Source organism: Lygodium microphyllum, chromosome 26 (assembly GCF_053477565.2).
Source record: "Lygodium microphyllum isolate KBCC chromosome 26, Lygodium_microphyllum_v1.1.10, whole genome shotgun sequence".
Lineage (NCBI taxonomy): Eukaryota > Viridiplantae > Streptophyta > Polypodiopsida > Schizaeales > Lygodiaceae > Lygodium > Lygodium microphyllum.
The window spans coordinates 96,194,121-96,215,826 of NC_141160.1; the positions used below are offsets into that span (position 1 = coordinate 96,194,121).

General features: G+C 40.3%; 1 protein-coding gene across 6 annotated transcripts in view; it reads left to right on the plus strand.

The window, feature by feature from the left end:
* Positions 1-2,475: 2,475 nt before the first annotated feature.
* The window catches only part of LOC148013572 (uncharacterized), a 41,736-nt gene continuing 22,505 nt past the window's right edge, over positions 2,476-21,706 (plus strand). For 2 of the 6 annotated variants that reach the window (XM_087667474.1, XM_087667475.1), the window contains exons 1-2: positions 2,476-3,404; positions 4,712-4,845. In XM_087667474.1, the coding sequence (XP_087523600.1) occupies positions 2,737-3,404; positions 4,712-4,845 (802 nt within the window). In that variant the 5' untranslated portion in view covers positions 2,476-2,736. Of the gene's footprint in view, positions 4,556-4,711; positions 4,849-12,102; positions 12,815-21,706 lie in introns of those variants that run through there. The other 4 variants (XM_087667478.1, XM_087667477.1, XM_087667476.1 and 1 more) reach the window with 4 other exon arrangements.

Consider the following 21,706-nt stretch of genomic DNA (forward strand, 5'->3'; position numbering starts at 1 on the left):
TAGGCAATAGCCTAAAGCCAACATTAATGAAGCAACAAGTCAACAACTTTTGAAAATGAAGGCTCCATGGCACCTTTAGCTTAAAAGTTATGGCCATGCCTAATCAAAGAAATGATGCTCTACCTAGGTTGTTATATATATTGAAGGTCCCAAATGATATCATGGATTATACTTGCAAGCAATTGATGCTATATATATATGTATATATATATAAAGATATTTCATTCACTTGCTACCTCCATCCATCGTTGATTAGAAGGAAGGTTGGGCCATACTGACAAAATATGATGCCTATGTGTGGAGTTAACACTGGCCTTGTGAAGTGGGGTTTAGGGCATGAAGCACACTCAATTTTCATGATGCCATGCTTTGCATGCGGGATTTGTTTTGACATATTTTAGAAAAGGGATTTTAAGCTTTAGTAACATTTTCACACACACACACACACACACACACACACACACACACACACACACACACACACACACACACACACACACACACACACACACACACACACACACACACACACACACACACACACACACACACACACACACACACACACACACACACACACACACACACACACACACACACACACACACACACACACACACACACACACACACACACACACACACACACACACACACACACACACACACACACACACACACACACACGCACACACACACACACACACGTATGTATGTATGTACACACACATGTATATATGTCTCTCTCTCTCTCTCTTTACATACATACATACATACATACATACATACATACATACATACATACATACATACATACATACATACATACATGGTACCTCCATCCATCCCTAATCAGAAGAAGGTTGGGGCCATAATAACAAAATATGATGCCTATGCATGGAGTTAACACTTGCCCCATGAAGTGGGGCTTTGGGCATAAAGCACACTCAAATTTCATGATGCCATGCTTTGCATGTGGGATTTGTTTTAACATCTTTTAGAAAAGGGATTCTAAGCTTTAGTAAACTAGGTATTTTACCACTATCTACTTGATGGAAAGAATATGCACATGGATTTTCACCTTGACATTGTCATAAAGTAAACAATCTACATCTTTTTATACAAAAACTAAAGTGAGATGGATTTGTCTTTACACTATTGGATTTTGGTATAATGACCAAGATGACACATAGCATGATTTAAATACGATACTTATGTGTGAACCCTCTTGTGCATGAAGCATGTTGCACCCTAGTTGGTAGTAACATTGGTGCAAAGCACTGACGCTTTGCTTGACTTAGGCATAGAGCACCTAGTATGTATTATATCCCAATATCGACAACATCAAATAAGTGCAGTAGGAAACCCAAAAACCCTCCATATCAAAGCCTTGAAAGGTGTTTGGTAGCTCTTGAAGATTGGACTTTTTCTTTCTAATAGCTTTTCAACTAAAACTTCAAAAGCACATGTCCTAAACATGATATCATAAGATTCTATCTTCGCCTTTTGCATTAAGACTTTATTCCTTTCACATTAAGAGAGTCTTAATAATAACGACCCTTATAAAACTCCACACAGCTTTAAGTCTTAGACTAGGGCTCCTTTGTCCCTAAATAAACGAGGATAGCTACATGTAGAGTGATAAATGCCCAACCTCTACTTATAAGTATGGGTGTGCACACCAAAAGGACACACTTTGCAAATAAGTTTAAAAAAAAAAGGTATAATTTTTTAAATTGGTTGCACATGCAAAAAGTGCACCCTTGTTTATCACTTTGTAAAGTGGGTGAGGAGACTCCTAGTCCAATAGTGAGTGGGGAGTTTACTAGTTTAGTGAGTACACAACAATTCACCTCCTCTCCATTGTGTAAAGGAGAGTGGACACCCAATCCCTACATATACATTTTGATTGTTGGTAATAATTACAAAGTGCGCATCCATAACTTAGGTTAGTTACACACCAAATGATGTACACATACTTTGTAAGTTCTAACCAAGCAAAGTACTTATTTAGGGGATTGGACCTCCGCTCCCCTTCACACAATGGAGAATAGATTACTTGTTGTTTAGCTGCTAAATCGGTGAGCTATGTGCCCACGTTTGGATGAGAATCTCCCTCACCCAATTTACTTGCTAAATGGGTAAACTATATGCCCACTTTTGGATGGAGAATTAAGGTACGTATTTAGGCATTGGACCTCTGCTCTCCTTTACACAATGGAGAGTAGATTACTTGTTGAATTGTTGAACTACTTGCCCACTTTTCAATGCGGAATCTCCCTCACCCGGTTTATAGAGTGGCAAACAAGGGTGCACTTTTGCGACGCGTGCACCCAATTAAAATTTTTATATGTTTATTATTTTTTATGTTTTAGCAAAGTGCTCCTGTTCATGCCCAATTTCAGAAAGTGTATGGCCACACTTTGGGCAGGGGTAGGGTGTCGCTTATCTAGTGTGAAACAAACCTGAGTGCACTATGGAAGTATTGAGGCATGCTTGCATCCAATGATACATAAGTTGTGGGATTGTTTCCAAAGAGCAAAAGACACAGATACACTCTTAAGCTTGGCTATCTTTGACGTGGTTGACAGGGGAGCTCCCTGTATCGGGGTAGATGCAGGGTGGAAAGCAGCAGTTTGGCAAAATGATATAGTCCCAAACTTGGCTATCTTTGATGTAATCGCTAGGGGAGCTTCCTCTATCAGGGTAGATGAAGCAGAGGCTTGGCACAGGGTAGATGCAGCGGAACCTTGGTAGGGTATGGCTGGAGAAGCTCCAGAATGCGCGGCAATGGTCCTGCTGCGGCCGTGGCCAGGGCCAAGTGACGAGTTCTACTGTTGTGAAGAGGATCAAAACTTCCTACATATTCCACGCCTGCCGTGGTCATGGCCTGTCACAAAGCGTTCTCAGAATTTCTATACAAGAGATTAGGGTTTCCAACGGCTTCATATGTAACAGAGTATCCGGCCGCTTCAGCAGAAGCTTCTGCGCTGCAAATGTACATCCGGATTGTCGTGTTCTCATGCAAATCATGTTTCTTCGTGACTGGGATGCGTCCCTGGAAGCCGACCTTGTTAATTCAGGTGTAAATCTGACTCATGAGGGCGTTGATCAGATCATCAGCTGTATCCCTAGCCCTAAACTGGCATTGCAGTTTTTCATCTGGTCAGGCGAGCAGATTGGATATCCATCACTGAACTCCTGTGCAGCATACGAAATAATGCAGTGGTATTCGCGTAAGTCTCAAATCCGAGCATTTCTGAGCACACTGCAGGTTCTGGATCGTCGGTATAAACTTTTGTCTCCACCAATGGTCAATGTGCTAGTTCAGGGCTATGGCTGGGCAGGTATGCTGGAAAGGGCTTACAATATCCTATTGGAGACACGGGGGTTTTCAAATTACAGGTTTGTCCATTGCCTCCTTCATGCCACTATCAAAGAGCTGAGATTTGATATGGTTTACAATATCTACATACAAATGAAGAACTGTGGCACTCCCCTTCATGTAAGTTGCAATTTCCTTATTTATGGTATGTCTTTGGGAGGGAAGTGGCTTGAAGCGGACAACCTTTTACAGCAAATGACAAAGCTAGGCTGCTTTCCAGATGTGATAACTTACGATGCACTCATTGTATCATTAAGTAAAGCAGGAGAATATGACAGAGCCTGCCAGATAATCAAAGACATGACTTTACGGAATATAGTTCCAGCTAATGCAACATTCAATGCTGTTGTTGAGAACTTACACCAATCTAAGCAAACAGATAAAGCCCTTGAGGTTATTTCTGTGATGCAGAATTATGGTAGCAAAGTGGATCCTAAGCTTCATCGTGCCATTTTCGGCTGATAATTGGGTGTGTGACTTAAGACCATGGCTTCCCTTTTCCAGGGGCTATGGGAAGTTGACATAGCAGAAAGAGGGAGGAACTTCCATTTGATGCACCACATGTTGCAGTTGTTGAGAACATGGAGATGAAGCACTTGAGATCATGGGTGCCATTCTGCTGTGATAATGGATAAATATGGGAGGGAAGTGGCTTGAAGCTGACAACCTTTTACTGCAAATGACAAGGCTAGGCTGCTTTCCAGATGTGGTGACTTATGATGCACTTATCGTATCATTAAGTAAAGCAGTAGAATATGACAGAGCCTGTGAGATAATCAAAGATATCACATTATGGAATATAATGCAACATTCAATGCTGTTGTTAAGAGCTTATACCAATCTAAGCAAACAGAGAAAGCCCTTGAAGTTATTTCCACAATCCAGAGTTATGGTGTTTAACTGGATTCTGAATCTCATTGTGCCATTTTCAGCTGATAATTGGGTGTGTGGCTTGAAACCATTGCTTCCCTTTTCCAGGGCTAGGGAATGTTGACATAGCAGAAAGAGCGAGGAACCTCCATTTGATGAGAGCATGGAGATGAAGCACTTGAGATCATGGGTGCCATTTGGCTGTGATTATGGATATATATGTTCATTGTACCATTTTTATGAAGACTCAGCTAGGAGTGGAGTTGAGTTGGGTACTGGTGCTTGCACTGGCCCTAAAAAGGTATCAACTTGTGGAATAAAGTAAAGTAAAATTTTAATAATATAATTGATTATGCATCAGTGCTCAATATAGGGCACTTATGCAGTTTTGTCTATGTCAACAACCTTAGATGGATGTTTACCTGCACTTGACAGCTGTTTGCTCTTGCTCCTGCAGGTCTCCTACCAAGCATACTGTATGCGGATCCTTATTGGTGCTGTCACATTCTGTACTTTGCGAAGAGAAGGTTCATTTTCCCTTTATTTCAGAGAACACTTTTGCGTTGTCTGTGCAACAGAGGGCACACTCAGGTTCTACACTCTTACTCAACAACAAAAACATAATGCCACTGGCAAGTCACAAGTCTTTGTTTGAAATTTTGTTGGGATCTCCTTGATGCCATAGTCAGGAGTCTTCTTTGAATTTTTTGGGTGATTGACTCCATATACCTGAGAAATGTAGTCCTGAGAAACCCAAATGCCAGTTTTAAGATAATCATATTCAATCCTTAAAGGTCTAACAAAGTCCAAACACTCTTTTTTTGGTGTAATTTTAGTGAATGACATTCATAGGCATCTAATTTGAGGAGTCAAAGAATTTGAGGCTGAGGGATACCTTAACTTTGCAAAGGGAATAATCTCAAGTATTGTTTTCATGAAAGGGTTGAGGGAAGGCAAACTTTTCCCATCTTAAGTAGTCTAAACGGGGCCAATTGCAGAACGTGTGCCAGCAATGAAACAAAATCCCGGTGCTATTACGGGCTAGTTATGCAACATTTTGTGTTCAATTCCAACATGATAACATGTGTGGAATGCTTCGCTTATGGCAAGGTGGCTAGCTTTGGTATTTAGGGACATGTGTTCAAGTGAACCTCTTACAATTGAACCTCTCTTGTTGATTGGCTAGCAAGCTTGAGTTTATGTCCAGCGTCTCATTTATTTGCCATGATTTCATCTTTGATCTTTGGTGCAATGCTATTGTTCATCATCCAACCAATGACTAATTTTATGTTTCCCCTTTATCTTGAGAGTAAATATCGAGCAGTAAGGTAACAATGTTGTCACCACATCATGAGAACTACTTGCATTAAGGTAAGTATATGCTTGTTGCCCCCCTTACCTTATCATCATTAAAGCAACAATCTCTTTTGAAGTTGGTGCATGTTTATTCTCCTTAATTTTATTCAAGGATAATGGTTTCTTTTGATTCTGTACATCCCATATTCACCAAATTGACCTATCCTTTTGAAAACTCATTTTTCTTTAGAGCCTTGAGAAGTACATGGAGAGGTACTTAGATGTCAATTGATCACGGGAAGCCACACGGGTGAGCTTAAGAGTTTCAATATTTGGTGGCTTATATTATAAATATACGATCTAGAATCTACATTCTTAAAATCAATTAAACAAAACCTTGTTTAGGCTTGGTTTAAGTCGAGGCTACAATTGCTTGCTCTCTCATGAGCATGAATTTTCAAGGAACCAAGCATGGACTTCTTGCATGGTAGGGAGGTGCTAGGTTGGAATTGTAGAATTGTGGTGATTTGAGACTTGAGTCAAAATCCAAGGAGGAGCTATGTTAAGGAGACCCTTCGAGTTAAAAATATGTCTGTGGGGGCTACAACCCCTTGAGTTGGGTGATGACTCTTGCCTATTTGGTGTGAGAAGGGGAGCAAGAGTAGCACTCTTAAGTGGATGTGCCAAGGTTGAATGGGAGATGTAGGAGTAAGGCTTGCAGTAGCCTAAAGGGTTGATCTATGACACTTAATATTAGAACCTACCTCCTTAGATGCAAAGATGATTCAAAAGAAAGTGAAAGCTATGCTAGACAAATGGTATAATTTAGAAATCGAAAGAAGACAGTGGCATAAAGAGAGATTGGATGGGCAAATCTAGAAGCAAGCCACCTTGGAGGCTAAATGACGAGTTTGAAAGAGAAATGAAATGGGCCATCGAAACCCTATAAATGTAAAAGTCAAGTTGTTCATCTTGAATGATAGTAGCACATGTGGTGTGATGAGATGTGGGACAATTGTGAAGGCCAAAGTGGCCTTTGTGGGTGAACCTAGAAATGGGGTGGGGTTGAAGAAAGAGATGCAACCTATGTGGTGGATGGCTGTATGCTTGATACTTGGATTGAGTATGATAAATCATGTGCTTATAAGATTGAAGCATGATATGCCAGGAAGGTGTGACCAATGTAGGTTGCGCTTAAACAAAAGAAAAATAATAGAAAGGAGCTTGGATGAATGTGGATTTAGTGAAGTTGCAAAGAATGCATTGCTAACAAGTTCAAAGTTTTGAAATGAAAAGGGCATTGGGTCTAGTAGGCAAGGCATGAGAGGATGAGCTCCATTTCTCTTTTGAATTTGGATGAGATGTTTTTTCAAATCTTCAATTGAATTCTACCTCGAACTTCGAATTAGAGTCCAAGTTAGAAGATGAAATTAGAGAAGAATATAAGTAACTAGGGGTGTTAGTGGAAATTGTGTAAGCTAGTATAGCAAAGGAGATGAGAAAAATAATTAAAGAGTATGCCAAATATAAAAGTCCGAATAGAATTGCTATGGGACATTGAAGGGGCATGCACCATGAGTATGACACAAGCAAAGCTCAAAGAGAATGTGCATGACAATTGAATTGTGAAAAAGGGAAGGATAAACTCATATCTATGCAAGGCAAGTATAAATAAGTCATGATCACCAAGAGTAGAGCAAATGAAGAAAATGCACATACATGTGGAGCAAGATATGACAAGTATGAAGGATGGGTAGGTTGCCAAAGTCTTATGAGAGGTTAGAAGGGTGGATGAATGAGCCATACCATCCCCATCATGCATATCAAGTTGTGAATGAAGCAACCTATGGACTTGACCATGGTGAAGTTGAAAGTTGGATACATGAATGACACTATGTTAGCTTTGATAAACAAGATTATAATGGAGCGAGCTGCATGCCAAACTATGGAGTGGAAACAATTGCCTTTGAGCAATTGGAAAGGTAGCCTTGGCACAATTATTGCAATGGGCCAAATTGGACTAGGGAGACTTAGGAGTTAGAAGAAACTGAAGTGGAAACTTGTGCAAAGGTGTTGAAAGAATAGTGCACCATGCAGGTTGCCAAAGGAGAGTTCAATGAAGAAACTTATGAATCATGATTCTAGGAAGTGAAATGCTTTGAGGATCAATATGATTTTTGATGAGGCCTATGGGCCATTAGACGTGTGGGCCTATTTGTGTTGAAATAGAAGAGTGGAGAGATAGAAAACTCACCTTGAGTCTACAAACTAGGAAGTGGAAGGAAGGCTAGTAGGCCAAGACTAATAAAGATGCGGAAGGGTGGATGGTGGACAAACTATACCGCAACTACTATGTGAAATAAGGTTGGACCAAGAAGGCCTGTAAGCTAAATCATGTTGAATTTGAAAATAGGGCGTAAGAGTGGCTACACTTCAAGTTTAGAGATAAAGAGTTAAGCGGGTAGGCCTATAGGTGAGGTTTTGAAGAACAAGCAATGGTGCTAAGGTAGGATGAAGAACTCATGGCAAAATATGCGAGTCTAAAGAAAATTGACCTTTTGCACTCCAAAGGAACAATTGCTAATGATAACTAATTGCATGTTAAGAATTATGATTGATGGTGTGTTGGTTGAGGATTGCATGATGGGAATGTGACTAGCTAATCTAGCTTTTATTTCAATGATATATATTATCAAGAGCTTGTATGGTGTGGAGCATGATAAGGATTAAGAGGATTCATCCTTTAGGTCTAAAGCTCAAATAAAGCTAGAAAAGTCTCAAGGAGGACTTACCCTTCAAGTTTTGAAGGATAGATCCAACTCATAAAGGAGTTGGAAGCTAGTGCGAGAGATATGTGTGAACACTTAGGTTTCATTTGTGCCTTCAAGAAGAACCTTTGCACTCCAAGGTTGGTGTACTACACAATGGAGCTTGACTTGCATGTGTGGGCAAGGAGGCATGTTGCAACCCAATACACCAACGTGTTCAAGATGTTGTTCAATTGCTCAATGAATCGAGCCAATAAGGGTTAAAATAAGATTCATCATCATGGGGGGTATGCCTTCCTCTTACAAGCTAGATGGATAGATGCTAACTTACTCATGGACCATACATATGGATCTACATTCTCAACGTCTAAGTGTGCAAGGAGGTATAATACAATGAGATTTTATCAATGGTGCCTTTTCTACTAGCACATCATAAGGAAGATCTAGCTAAAGGAGGCTAAGCACAAGTTCTCATTGCAAAGGAGACGGTTCTACTTAAAGGCTTGGTGATATAGTACTTCCCATTATTTAACTACTTTGTCTTGGGCCATAATGCAGAAACTTGCCAACAAATATCTCTCCTTTCCCTCACTTCTTCAAACCAAAGCGGTGTGAAGCAAGTAAGGTTCTAGCAAGTGGGGTAAGCAAAATTCATGCTAAAGAACTTATGAGTTTATGCCAAAGAACTTACGAGAGATGGATCAAGTTGGGATTGTGCCTTTTGTGCTAATAGGCATGCAACCTTTAGAGGGAGATGGTTTCTTTCCAAAGAACCTCCAAGGTCTAAAGCTCCAAGTAACTCATTAAAGATTGTGGTAGTGTATGGGGGTCTATTGAATGCTAGAGTAATGGAATTTGTGCAATGGGCTAAATAACATGTTGCTTTGAGTGTGATGGGATCTATTTCAATGAGTGCTTTAGGTGGACATCAAGCTTCCTTAAGTGATCCTATGGAAAGCCATGCCTCTTGCCCCATTGCATTGGAAATCAAAGTAAACAATCAAAGATGATATGGGGCATCGTCTATAAAGTATTCTCTCTTTTATATTTTAAGAGTGTGTATTTCTCTTTGTAGGGGGAGTGCAACTTGTTAATATTGTACAACTTGAATTGGATTTCAAGGTTTTTATAGGGGAAGTGGGTATATGGGGAGTACCCTTTGAGCGCTTGACTTTTTAGGGCATGCCGAGGACTGAACCTCATCATCGTGCACTTGGGCTTCCATACGCTTTGTGAACATGTGAGCATTTGGGTTGATGAGTGCATTGAGTGAAAGTGAGTAGGGATATGCTCTCATTTTAGTTGGCTTGAGAGGCAAGGCATTATTGTATCTTGAAATAATGTTGCCTACAACCTCTGGCTCTTGTGTGAGTCAAAATCTTCAAGGAACCAAACATAGTATCCCTTCCCATTGTGGATAGCTACTAGGTTGGAACCATGGAACCATGTGGTGATAAAATCTAGTCATATCGATGAGGTTGAGTTATGAAATATGTTATGAGGGTGTGGCCCCTTGAATTGGGTGATGGCTTTTGCCTCTTAGGGGAGTCTTGAGTGCATATACTGACATTGGATTGGAGATCAAGTAGCGACATTCGTTTTGGACGGCCCTCAAGGGTTGATCTATAATACAATTCATTGTGGATGTGGTGCTTGTAACATTTCAAATGTCGTAATATCACTCTAATGCTTTTCCGAGTCCATGGACTTCATCTATAGAAGTTCATGAGCATGCATGTGAACACCTTTTACAAAAGGGGAGTTCACATGCATCTTTGTGTGGATAACGTTGCCTTTGTTGGACATAAATCTTTAAGTCTAGCGCATTTTTGAGTTTCTTTTCTATTAGTATATTTTCAAATAGCTTGTTTCAAGCATTGATATTCATAGCCATTTTGTTATTCCAACCATTACTCATTTCTAATTGGACCAACTTCTTTGAGCAAACAATTCTTGTCTATGTATTCTAGGTAAACACACTACCTTTCTTATTTACTTTTAGCAAACAAATCTTGGTTGTATTCTAGGCAAACACACTACCTCTCTTGTTTATTTACTTTTTGAGTGATGTGTTGGTTCACATGTTTACGTACCGAAAACCTTTGTGTAAGATTAACTTATGCTGATCCTTTACAATTTGTCTAAGATAAGTACTGTTTTGCAAAGTGCCTTACTTTTTCATTGTTTTTTATGGTCCATGAACATAGAGGCTTTCTTAGGATGTCTTTTACTCTCTAGAATTTGCTCATGAATCCAGGCTTAATAATACATTTTCTAATTATAAAAAGGGCATATCAATTATTGATGGTTTGTTGTCATTGTAGATTCCTAACAGATAGTTTGAGTGCTCCTTGCTACATTTGTTGAACTCCATTGGGGATTACTAAGCTACTCCTACTCTAGTTTGTGTCTTCTAGATCAAACTTATGAGTGTGCAACAAAAGAGAAAACACAAACCCAGAGAGAGAGGGGATCTAGATCAAACTTATGAGTGTGCAACAAAAGAGAAAACACAAACCCAGAGAAAGATTGCAATGAAAGAAGAGAATGGAAGAAGAAAATCTACATTAAACTCTAAAAGAATGCTAAATACAAAGAGGGACTGATCAAATCTTGTGTGTAACCCAAGGTGTTAATGAGGACACTAGTTCATGCTCATGATGGCTTCTTCTCATTCTAGGTCTTCTTATCGTTGTTGCCCCCTTAACTCAGAAATATTGGATCCACTATCATCAATTTCTTTGAGTTGCTTTGTGTGCTCCAAAAGAAGCAGAGCTAGCTCTTTCGAAAGAAGAGTTTCTCAAACATGGAAGTAAGTAAGTTGGTGTAAAAGACATTATTAGAGGATAATTAAATGCAACTATGGCATTATGAAGATGGCTACATGAGTAGGGGCGAAAGGTGCACTTGAACCTCTTAAGGTGGGTTTGAGTACATGTTGAGTGTGTTGGGAAGAAGATGATACTCTAGTACTCTTCCAAGAGGTGCACTCCAGGGGACACTCACAAAAGAGACTAGTGTTAAGTTGCCATTGTTAGAATAAATAAACTCATAGTGTCGATGGGGCCCAATCGACAATGAATCATTCAATTATACTCCAATTGATGTTTGCTTAGCGTCTCCATACACTCTTGCTCATTGAACACATTAGATTAACACACACTTTGTGTGTGTGTGATTGAACCTACAACTGACACACGTTGCCATAGCTGTATCCATTGAATCATGAGGCTCAGTCTCTCTCTCTCTCTCTCTCTCTCTCTCTCTCCCCCCTCATTTGTGTTAATGTCTCATTTAGCCCTTGAGCTCCCCCAGCTTAAACCTCTAGTGTTTCAAGTGCGTTGGCTGGCTCAAGAGTAAGTAAAAGTCTCTCTCCCTTTTCTAATCATGTGAGAATACAAAAGTTCATGTCTAGCTAATGCTCTTTTTTTTTCTTCACTTATACTCCCTTTCTTTCTTTGCTGGTTATCACATATATTAATCAAAATCTTGATTTTAAGTTGGTACCTTTGTCTTTATGATTGTATGGACAACACTAATGATCTACACCTTCAAGTTGTTTGCCATAGTTTCTTCACTAAGTAAGTATAGTTTGTTGATGTTGAATTCGTCCTCTATTCATCCATATAAATTGTGAGTTAGTGTTGTTATCATAACCAAGGTGCTAGCATGTGTTTCAAAGGCATTGTAAAGTGAGGGGGTTCGAGGGGTTGAAGTAGAGAGAGAGAGAGAGAGAGAGAGAGAGAGAGAGAGAGATTTCAAGCAAAAATTCAATGTTCTAAAGGTTGTGGAAAACTCCATTGAAAGAGCAAAAGAGCAAAGGAGCAAAAGATTCTGGAAAACTCCATTCAAACCTATACCCATAGACTTTTAATGTGACTACAAAAGGAGATTAAACAACACAAAGTATCCCTTCCAAATGTATGTGCACATTCTTGCACTACATTCAAGTCCAATGGGGATAAATTTAACCATACATTGAGAAGACCAAGACCTCTCCATTGAGGATAATCATGCTTCAAGGAGAAGGTGCATGCAAGTTAAGGATGATCTGAAACCTTTCCTCTCTATTAGACGGAAGAAAAGGGTGAACATACAAGGCAAGTTATATGCAACAATAGCAGTTGCAAGTCAAGAGAGGTCATTAGGTTGAGATGAGGGCATTTCAATAAATGATAAAGAAGTGCAATAATACATTTCTTTATGTAATAATTTGGATAAAGTATATGAACTACTGTCCTTTTCTTTATATGTGGATGCACAACACTCCTATACGAATGTTTTCATAACATTAAATACATACTATAGTGTTGTTCTTGCGTTTGGTGTGTAATACTCCTTTTGCAAGCTAAAAGATATGGAAGAAAAGGGCGAACATTCAAGGCAAGTTATATGCAACAATAGCAGTTGCAAGTCAAGAGAGGTCATTAGGTTGAGATGAGGGCATTTCAATAAATGATAAAGAAGTGCAATAATACATTTCTTTATGTAATAACTTGGATGAAGTATATGAACTACTGTCCTTTTCTTTATATGTGGATGCACAAGACTCCTATACGAATGTTTTCATAACATTAAATACATACTATAGTGGTGTTCTTGCGTTTGGTGTGTAATACTCCTTTTGCAAGCTAAAAGATATGGTTTCAAAGTATTAAATGTAAGCTCTGCATGATGTTGACCTTACTTAGTCTCTCTTTTAAGAATATGTTTTCAAAGTATTAAATGCAAGCTCTCAAGGCAAATTTTTGTGTCAAAGTGGTGCAATAAAAATTTGTGTGCAATCGAAGGTAATATACAACTTGTATTACTTTCAAAGGATGTTATTTTGATTTAGCATAATGAGTTAGGAAGTTCAATGTAGCCAAAGGTATTGACATAAAGTCTCCACTGCTTGTACATGGGCTCAAAAGTATTGGTGGTTCACTTGCACATCTCACGGCCCTCAATTTGTGGATAAGTCACTTGAACGTAAAATTTGCTCAAGGGAGATGTATTTGGGTCTACTCGACTTTCTTTATTGGCAAGAGACCTCAAAAACACCTTTGTACAACATTACATATAAACTAGAGACTATGACTTAAATAGATGTCTTGCAACATGAAATTGTTGAGAGTATCCCATGGTTGAATCTCTATACTTGATAAGACAAGCATGGGTTTCAACTCTCTGTGGAGCATTCATACAACTAAGGGTCCAAAGCATATCCATTTATCTGAGACTGTAGAACACACACACACACACACACACACACACACACACACACACACACACACACACAAATTGCGCAAAGTCCATCATGGGGGGGGGGGGGGGGAGGGGGTTGACAAGCTGTGACAAATGTGTGCAATTGGGAAAGTCAATTTAACATGCCCAAGACAAATTATGCAAGGGTTGCACAAGGGAAAGAAAAAGAAAGAAAGTATCTATTTCAAAATAAGGGGGCTATTACACATGGATCATTATTGATTCATCCACAACAAATATTCATGATGCCATTCTCAATCTTGTGTTTGCAATGGACCTTACATTGGAAAAATGAGGATAGTTTATGTTGTTGAATATGAATATGGATAAGATGTATGATAGCATTAGATCAAATGAGTAAGTGTGAGTCCTTCTACCTCCATAAGTGTGCCATTCCTAGGCCTCCGCAATTATCCCTACCAAGTCCCACTAAATAAAAACCAATAGCACAGAGAGTAGAGATCAATCATTTAATCATATCTTGACCCCCAACATTGATTATCACTCGTCCTATGAGAGTGTCACTCCCACCAATTATATAGAGGAGCCGACCAAAGAAAATGAATACACAAATCCATATATAATCAAATCTATGAGAATGATAATAATGCAGTCCTCATGGACTATTGACCCATATCAATCATGATGTTGGGGCAATGAAGAGAAAGAGCTGCAATGCAATCTAAGGACCCCATCAAACATTGGAACTGTAGATAACTTGGACATGCATCCTTGAGAAGTCCATAGAAAATTAAGTAATCCAAGGGTAGTTGAGCATATCAACAATGCTTTGAATGTGGCATAACACTTATATATCTTGACTATCCTAGATAAAAAGCTAGCACAAGCAAAGCAATTGTTCTATCAATTAGAGCCTCTCACACTCTTTGGAGTACAGATGATCCACAACAAGGATACCATATTAATACTTGTTAATGTTATTACAAGAGCTCGGAGCAAGAAGGTTGGCATCAATATTGCAAGATTATCCACAGCTAATGGTACATTATAGGAAAACAAATTCCAAGAAAAGGAAAAAAAGATAGTAGAGAAACTAATGTCCCAAATCGAAGGATTACCAGACACTAATAAACAAAGTCGTATATCTAGTGCCAAGAGTGTCACTACTACTACTCAAATCTAGAAGGTTGTAGCCTCAAAGGAAAGAGAGTATCCCAACACACAACAATAATTGGAAGTAATCGACAAGGTTAAGAAATGGGTGCAAGTAGGTCATACAATTGAGGAAGTGCCAAACTTAGCATTCTGCAGGAGTACTATAGGATTATCAAGAACCATATTATTATCTTCCCAAGATAAGAGCCTAAGGCCAAAAAGTTAGCCTCCATCCAACTAGAATCAAAATGAGCCATAGTCTAACAAACTATAGGAAAAATAGCAACTAACCAAATCATTGGTTCCAGTGTAGAGATGTGGAACCCAACCTTATTGTTGCACTAGCTTTAACAACATGATAATAATGCTAGGGGGGTTGATGCATAGTACCCCTAATGTTTAGAAAGCATATAAATGATGAATAGAGGATAGAATAGAACCACCATGCCTCAAAATTGTTGTCCTAGATTCTTTGGCACCATTTAGGTTGGGCTTCATAGCTTTTGACCTTTCTAGGCTCTTTTGTGACCTTACTATCCTAGTACTGAGTAGGCTCTCTTCTTCATAGTGTGGGTTTTCTTGCCCTCTCATGCAGTTACTGCATTCCTAGCCTCTTCGCAAACTTGGATGGCCCCTTCAACCACTAGAGGGGGTAGCACTCGATTTAGGGCAACAAGATAGAAGAAGAATCATTGAGGCCAAAAGAAAACCTAGAGAGCTAGTTGACTTCACAAGGAGGAAATTTAATACCATGCCACAAGATATTTGTGATGTCTAAATGCCTCAAAATTGGTTCTTCCTCGTCTCCTAGGTTTCATGTGGAGAAGGAGACTAGGATCTTCACATGGAGTGATGATGGGCTTGTGATTCATGGGCAAGGGAGCACTTTGGAGTCTCTTCCACTATTTCAGGCTTTTCTAGGACTCAAATGGCCTCTTGAATGATAGTGGTAAAAGCAATCTCCAAATCCTATGCTAGAGGCCTTGCGCGATGGTTTCTTTTGTGCTTTCTTTACTGTGGAAGCCAAGGACTCCCCACCAGTGGATGGTAGAACAAAGATTCTGGAAATTCTGCTATTGTTTGCCATTATTGTGGAAAAATAGATTATATGTGGCTAGTGGTTCATCTTGTGCACACAGCCGTTCCAATTCACTTTGTCCAAGGATTTGGCCTTGAGGCTTTCTAGCAATAGCACTCTAATATGGCTCATTAAGATGTTGTACCTTTGACTGGAGAACATAGCATAAATTGTCTTTGCCTGCAACCTAATCTCAAGGTTTGGGATGTCAGCTAGGCTAACTCCGTCATTGGTGTGGACTAGGGCCTTGTCTATTCCCAACATGGTGTAGACGTCCCTTTTAGGTTGCCTCTAGATTTTGTTGACCAAGCCCAGTGCTATTTCCACCAATTCTTCGAGGCTTAATTTGACTTCAATCCCGTGGGTTTCTTCTCCTTATCTCACCATTATAGTGTTGCAGTTCTTATCAGCATCAAAGGTTCATAGAAATTCCGTGCACTTATTGTAATCCACAGCTTGTTCGACTATCTCTACGTACTTGCTCAAGTTGCATTGGTCGACGACTTCACAACATGTTCTTCTAGGACCACGTCTTCCAAGTTCATAATGTTCTTGAACTTGAACTAGTTGAAGGCCCTTATTTTAGTTGTTAGGGCGTACTTTTCCTACTCTTCTTTCATGAATGGAAGCTTGCTGCCTTTATTTCAACTTGCCATGCTAGATTCCTATCATGATATTACAACTCATCATTAGTTTTCTTGAGACATATATTTGTGACAAGATAAGTAGATAATGAATGCGAGCTATGAAAATGTGAAATGCTTAAGTCTAGAATGAAAACTTTTGCTTCAAGAAGTCCACACATTCCAACCAACATTTTGAAATTTTTCCTTGATCATAAGTTGACCTTCATGTTTCTTTTTAGCTCCTAAAATTTGATTTTGATTTTAAGACATGTCCTCTTTTCCACGTTACCTCCTTCACCCCGAAAATGATGTGAATCCTTTCTAGAATTGGAGGATAAAGGTTTAAGAGCATTAACTGCATGTTTCGGTGCTTCACTTTTGCATGAGCCAAGCATAAAAGTGTGGCTTATATTCTAGGTGAGAATGTTGGTCTATGCCGTGAGGTCGAATGCGTATGTGGGTAATGTAGGTCAGGACATCAGTTAGGAAGTCACCGGAGTCGATCTTGCTGGCAATGTGTAGCTCTTCTTCTCGATAAGAATTTGATCTAAATAGAGGTAGGCCATGTCATGAACTTCTAAAGGTCGATTGCTAGTGACGGCCAATATTTTAAAGAAGGTAGGAGCTACATAAGTAGGGTCATACTCAGAGGTTTTGATGGCACATCTCTACTCGGTATTGGTCATAATTGGGCATGCCACGTATTCTCATTGAAGACGAGAGCATACTATTTACGTAGAAAGAAAGAGTAAATGATGGCCAGCTTTTTAAGTTCTTCTAGCTCTTAGCTTGTAGTAGAGACTTTGCTCTTGCTATAGGAGGTGATTAGCCTCCTTTTACGAGCTTGCTTGCAAGAAATCTGATTGGCGATTAGTTCCTCGGCTACCATGGGGACTTTGATGAACATGAATTTAGATTCTTCCCAGATGCATTGCAGTGTACGTACATAAGTTGCTAAAGGCTCTTCTAGGAAACCTATGTCCAATTGCTCATAGCTTTTAGCAAGAATGTGAAGGTGGCATCCAACCGTCTAATGCGAGTGATCAAGTCATCCCCCATATTTTCGGCTATATCTAAGGCTAAAGTGAGAATAGATCGATGCTCATAAGAGGGTCTAAGGCCTACAGGAGGTTGGGGTTTGACTTGGCTAGATAACTCTACGATTGGTGTGCTTGATGCATGGATTGGTCAAGAGAGCTCTCATCAGTGACGTGTGAGGGGCTTATCTAGTAACTTCAAGGTTTCATTGCTTCCTGCTTGTGAAACAACAAGGACACTAAGAGTGTTATGTTGTGTCAATTTAGGGGTAGCCATGCTATGGTTTTGATTGATAAACTCGTTGAGACTCTATGGGTTTGGTGGCCTTTAGTTCAGGTAGCTTCTCAGTTCTAGGCGGCCTTGAAGGTTTTGGAGATGGGGCTAGGCTCTCTCCTTACCGATGGCTCTACGAGCTTAGATGGAGCCACACTGCCCTTGTTGAAAGCCACCACTATGTGCACTTTGCCAATAGCTAGGTGAATGGGCTATGAGTCATAATCAACATTGCAATGGGCTTGCTTCTTGAATGTGCAACCTAGTAGTGATTCCCTACCAATGGTCTTAGTGTTAAGTAACACATAGAAGATCGTGGGGAGACTTTCAGTCTCGATAGAGACCGCTACTTTGCACTTTTCCAGTAGTGGGTAGGACTGCCCTGCGAATGGGTTGAGCTTAGCATTCGTGGGTTACAATTGGGGCCAACCAATGAGAGTCCAATGCTCATGGGTAAGGACGTTGAAGTCAGCACCCTCATCGATAAAGCGCATTGAAAGCCTGTGTTTTTGGAGCAGTGACTGTTATTTGCAAGTAAGCAAGTGCTACTGCTTCCTCGTCCATGTCCTTGATCTTTGTGATGGTGACTACTCTCATGTTGGCGGGTGGTTGCAGCATTAGTGGCTCATTCAATGGGTGGGTTGGAGGGTAGTACTTCTTGAGGCAACTACCATTGGCAAAGCTTATGCCCTCGCCCTCTAAGGTCTCGAGCTCGACATTGCCAGTTTGACTAATGTTGCGGACCTTGAACGGCCCTAATCCTCTAAATTTTATTTTTCTACTTATGGCCCTTCACAGAGTACAAGAACACGAGGTCACCTTGCTTGAAGTTACGTTATTTGACATGCTTATCAAACCAACTCTTGTGGCATGCTTTTTCACATATTAGAGTATGGGTAGCTAAGAGCCGCATCTGAGATGACAAACATTCTAGCTCTACTAGGCATTTCGTCCATGCATCCTTTCCATCCCGTCTCTCTTATATTGCTACTCTCAAGCTTGGAACGAAAAACTCTACTAGCAAGATTGCTTCAGTCCCGTAGGTCACCTTGAAGGGTGTTTGCTCCACTGCCATCTTGTAGGCTATCCTATAGGTCCATAGTGCTGCCATGAGCTTGTTATCCCAGTCGTGCCAGGACCACTTTATTCAGGACATTCACTAGGATTTCATTCATGGATTCTGCTTCATCATTGGCTTGAGGGTAGTAAGGTGATGGTTTCCTATGTATGATCATGAATGTGGATAGCAAATGAGCAATAACTTCATTAATGCAATACGTGCCTTGGTCATTAACTAGCTCGATGGGGCAATTGAATCACGAGATCATCTACTTCCAAAGGAACTTAACTGTAGTCCTAGCATCGTTCTTCTTGGTGGCTCAAGCTTGGGCCCATTTCGTGAGATAGTTAGTGGCCATCATGATATACTTGGCCTAGGAGTATTGTACTGGGAGATAGGTTGACCCAATGAAGTCGATTGCCCTTTTTTCAAAGGGTTGTCGTGCTATGATCGGGGTCAAATCCATCTTATCTTTACGAATAGGGACTTTAGTCCTTTGGCACTTGTCACAATGCCTTATAAATTTGGCAGCATCACCGAATAGGGTGGGCCACCGCAATTGAGATTGTAGCACCTTGCGAATTGTGGTATCTTTGTTGAAGTGCCCTCCAGCGATTCCAGCATACACTTTGGTCAACACATCATGCATTTTGCACTCACATATGCATCTTCGTAATAAACCATCTTGTCCCAACCTATAGAGTCGGCTGCCAATTAATGGATAGGGCTGAGTCTTAAGGATTAGGGGCTTTAGCTTGGCCTTTTCGATAGGTCTCTCAAGTAATCTGTGCTCCAAGATCTTGACTATGTCATCTATCCAATATGACATTAAGTCTGCCTTGAACAAGTCCATTCGCCAGACATGCTAAATAGGTGCACATCAAGTAGGTCATCTACAATCCCCTATACCCCAGTAGCTTCTCCTGTGGGTATGCTGACATGTGATCAGCCATGTAATGCTACTTGCCCTTGCATACTACCACAAAGAAGTCAAACTCTTAAAGCAAAAGCAAACCATCTAGCTATGCGTCTTGTGGCGTAGGGTTTGTTTACGAGATAAAGCAAAGCTTGATGGTCCATGAAGAAGGTGAAAGGTGTAGCCAAAAGATAATGCCGAAACTTCTTTACATCAAATACCATGGCCAGTTCTTCCCTCTCCGTTGTGGACTAGTTCATCTATATATCCGTGAGTTGTCTCCTAGCAAAGCTCATGAGATAGTTAAGATTGTGTTCACTAGGCTAGCACAAAAAAGCTCCCATGGCAAATTTTGATGCATCAATGTGGACGTGGAAGGTCATGCTCCAATCTAGGGCTTGTAGAATAGGTGCAGTACTGAGAGCCTTTTTTAGTTGCCCATAAGCGCGTTGGCACTTCTTGATCCACTTGAATATAATCCACAACTTGTAAAGTGGTCTAGGAATCAATGTGTAGTTCAAAGCAAGTGCCGATAGTACCCTCTGTGTCCCAGGAAGCACTGAACTCGCTTATAATTTGTTGGTGGTGGCAAGTCGTACATCCCTAGGATATATTCGTGTTTTACCCAGAACTTGCACTTTAAGGTGTTCAAAGAGAGACTATACAGTTCTAGACTGCATGAAGCTTATCTAGGTGTTTTGCCCAACTAGAGTGTACACATAGGTTGTCCACCGATACCTCTAGTTCTCACTAAGCATGTCCTTGAAGACGGTGCACATTAGACACTAGAAAGTGCCATGTGTGTTAGTCATCCCAAATGGCATGACTATGTAAGGAAAAAAGCCCCATTCCATGGCAAATGTTGTCTTGTGTCTATCGTTAGGGTGTACATGAGCTTGGTTATAGCTCGAGAAGCCTTCTAGGAAACTGTAGGCTTCTTTTTCCGCTACTCTCTCGAGCATGTGCTTTGTGTAGGGAAATGGATGTGTCTCTCTTAGTCGTGGCATTGAATTTTTTTGAGTTTACACACACTCGGATTTTTCCGTTCTTTTTCAAGACAATCACTATGGGTGACACCTAGTCTGTGTGCTCAATCCTATGTATGAATCTAGCCTTCAATAGTTTATCGATCTCTTCATTGACAGCATGAGCATACTTCGGATTCATTGGATAAGGTCATTGCTTTAGTAGTGTTGCGTCAAGAGTCATTGGAATGTTATGTATCACGACTCTCTGATCATCTCCTTTGAGTTCTTCTAAGGACCAGGTAAACAGGTCTATGTACTCTGCTAAGAGAGCAATGAGATTAGCCTCCTCTTGCTAGATCAAGTCATCAGCTACTAACACAGGTTGAGGCTTCTTCCCTTCCCTTGCTAAGTTGACTTCCTTGAATTTGGCAGGCCCTTCTATCAGTTCGCTTGCCTGTCCCTGCCTCTTTGCTCCCAACAAGGTCACTACATTATCTCCCTTCTTGAATTTAGTGAAGTGCTTTGGTAGGTCCTAGGGCTTCCTTTGTTATTCCACCTCTGATCCCTTTAGTTGTCCTCTTTTTTTTTCCTTGAACTATTTGCCCCTTAAATGGACCGGAAATTCCCCCCTTGGTGCATTGGGATTTAGGTGGTCAACACATCTCTGGATCACTCTTAGAGCTTGCTTCTAATTCCGAGTTAAGCTCGCAACCCTCGCTAGAGCAGGGAGTCTCCCCTCATGGTCACAGCTTTGAGGCTGATTTTGTTTTGAAGAGAGGCATGGCACTAGGCTTGACTAGCCCTACTTTCTCATAATCCATCACAACTAAGTGATTTAACCAAGTGTGATCACATTCAATTCTGAAGACTCCTCTTTTGATTCTAAAAGCGTGGACTCTCCACGGCTTGGAGTCTAGTCTTATTTGTTTGATCAATCGTCCGTCTGTGTTGTACTCTATTATCTCAGCCTCTTCTTCACTTTCCTCATTCGTGAAGTAGCAATCCTCATACTTGTCATCTGAATCACTACATTTTGATTGCTTGTCATTGTCTATGTCTCTATTCT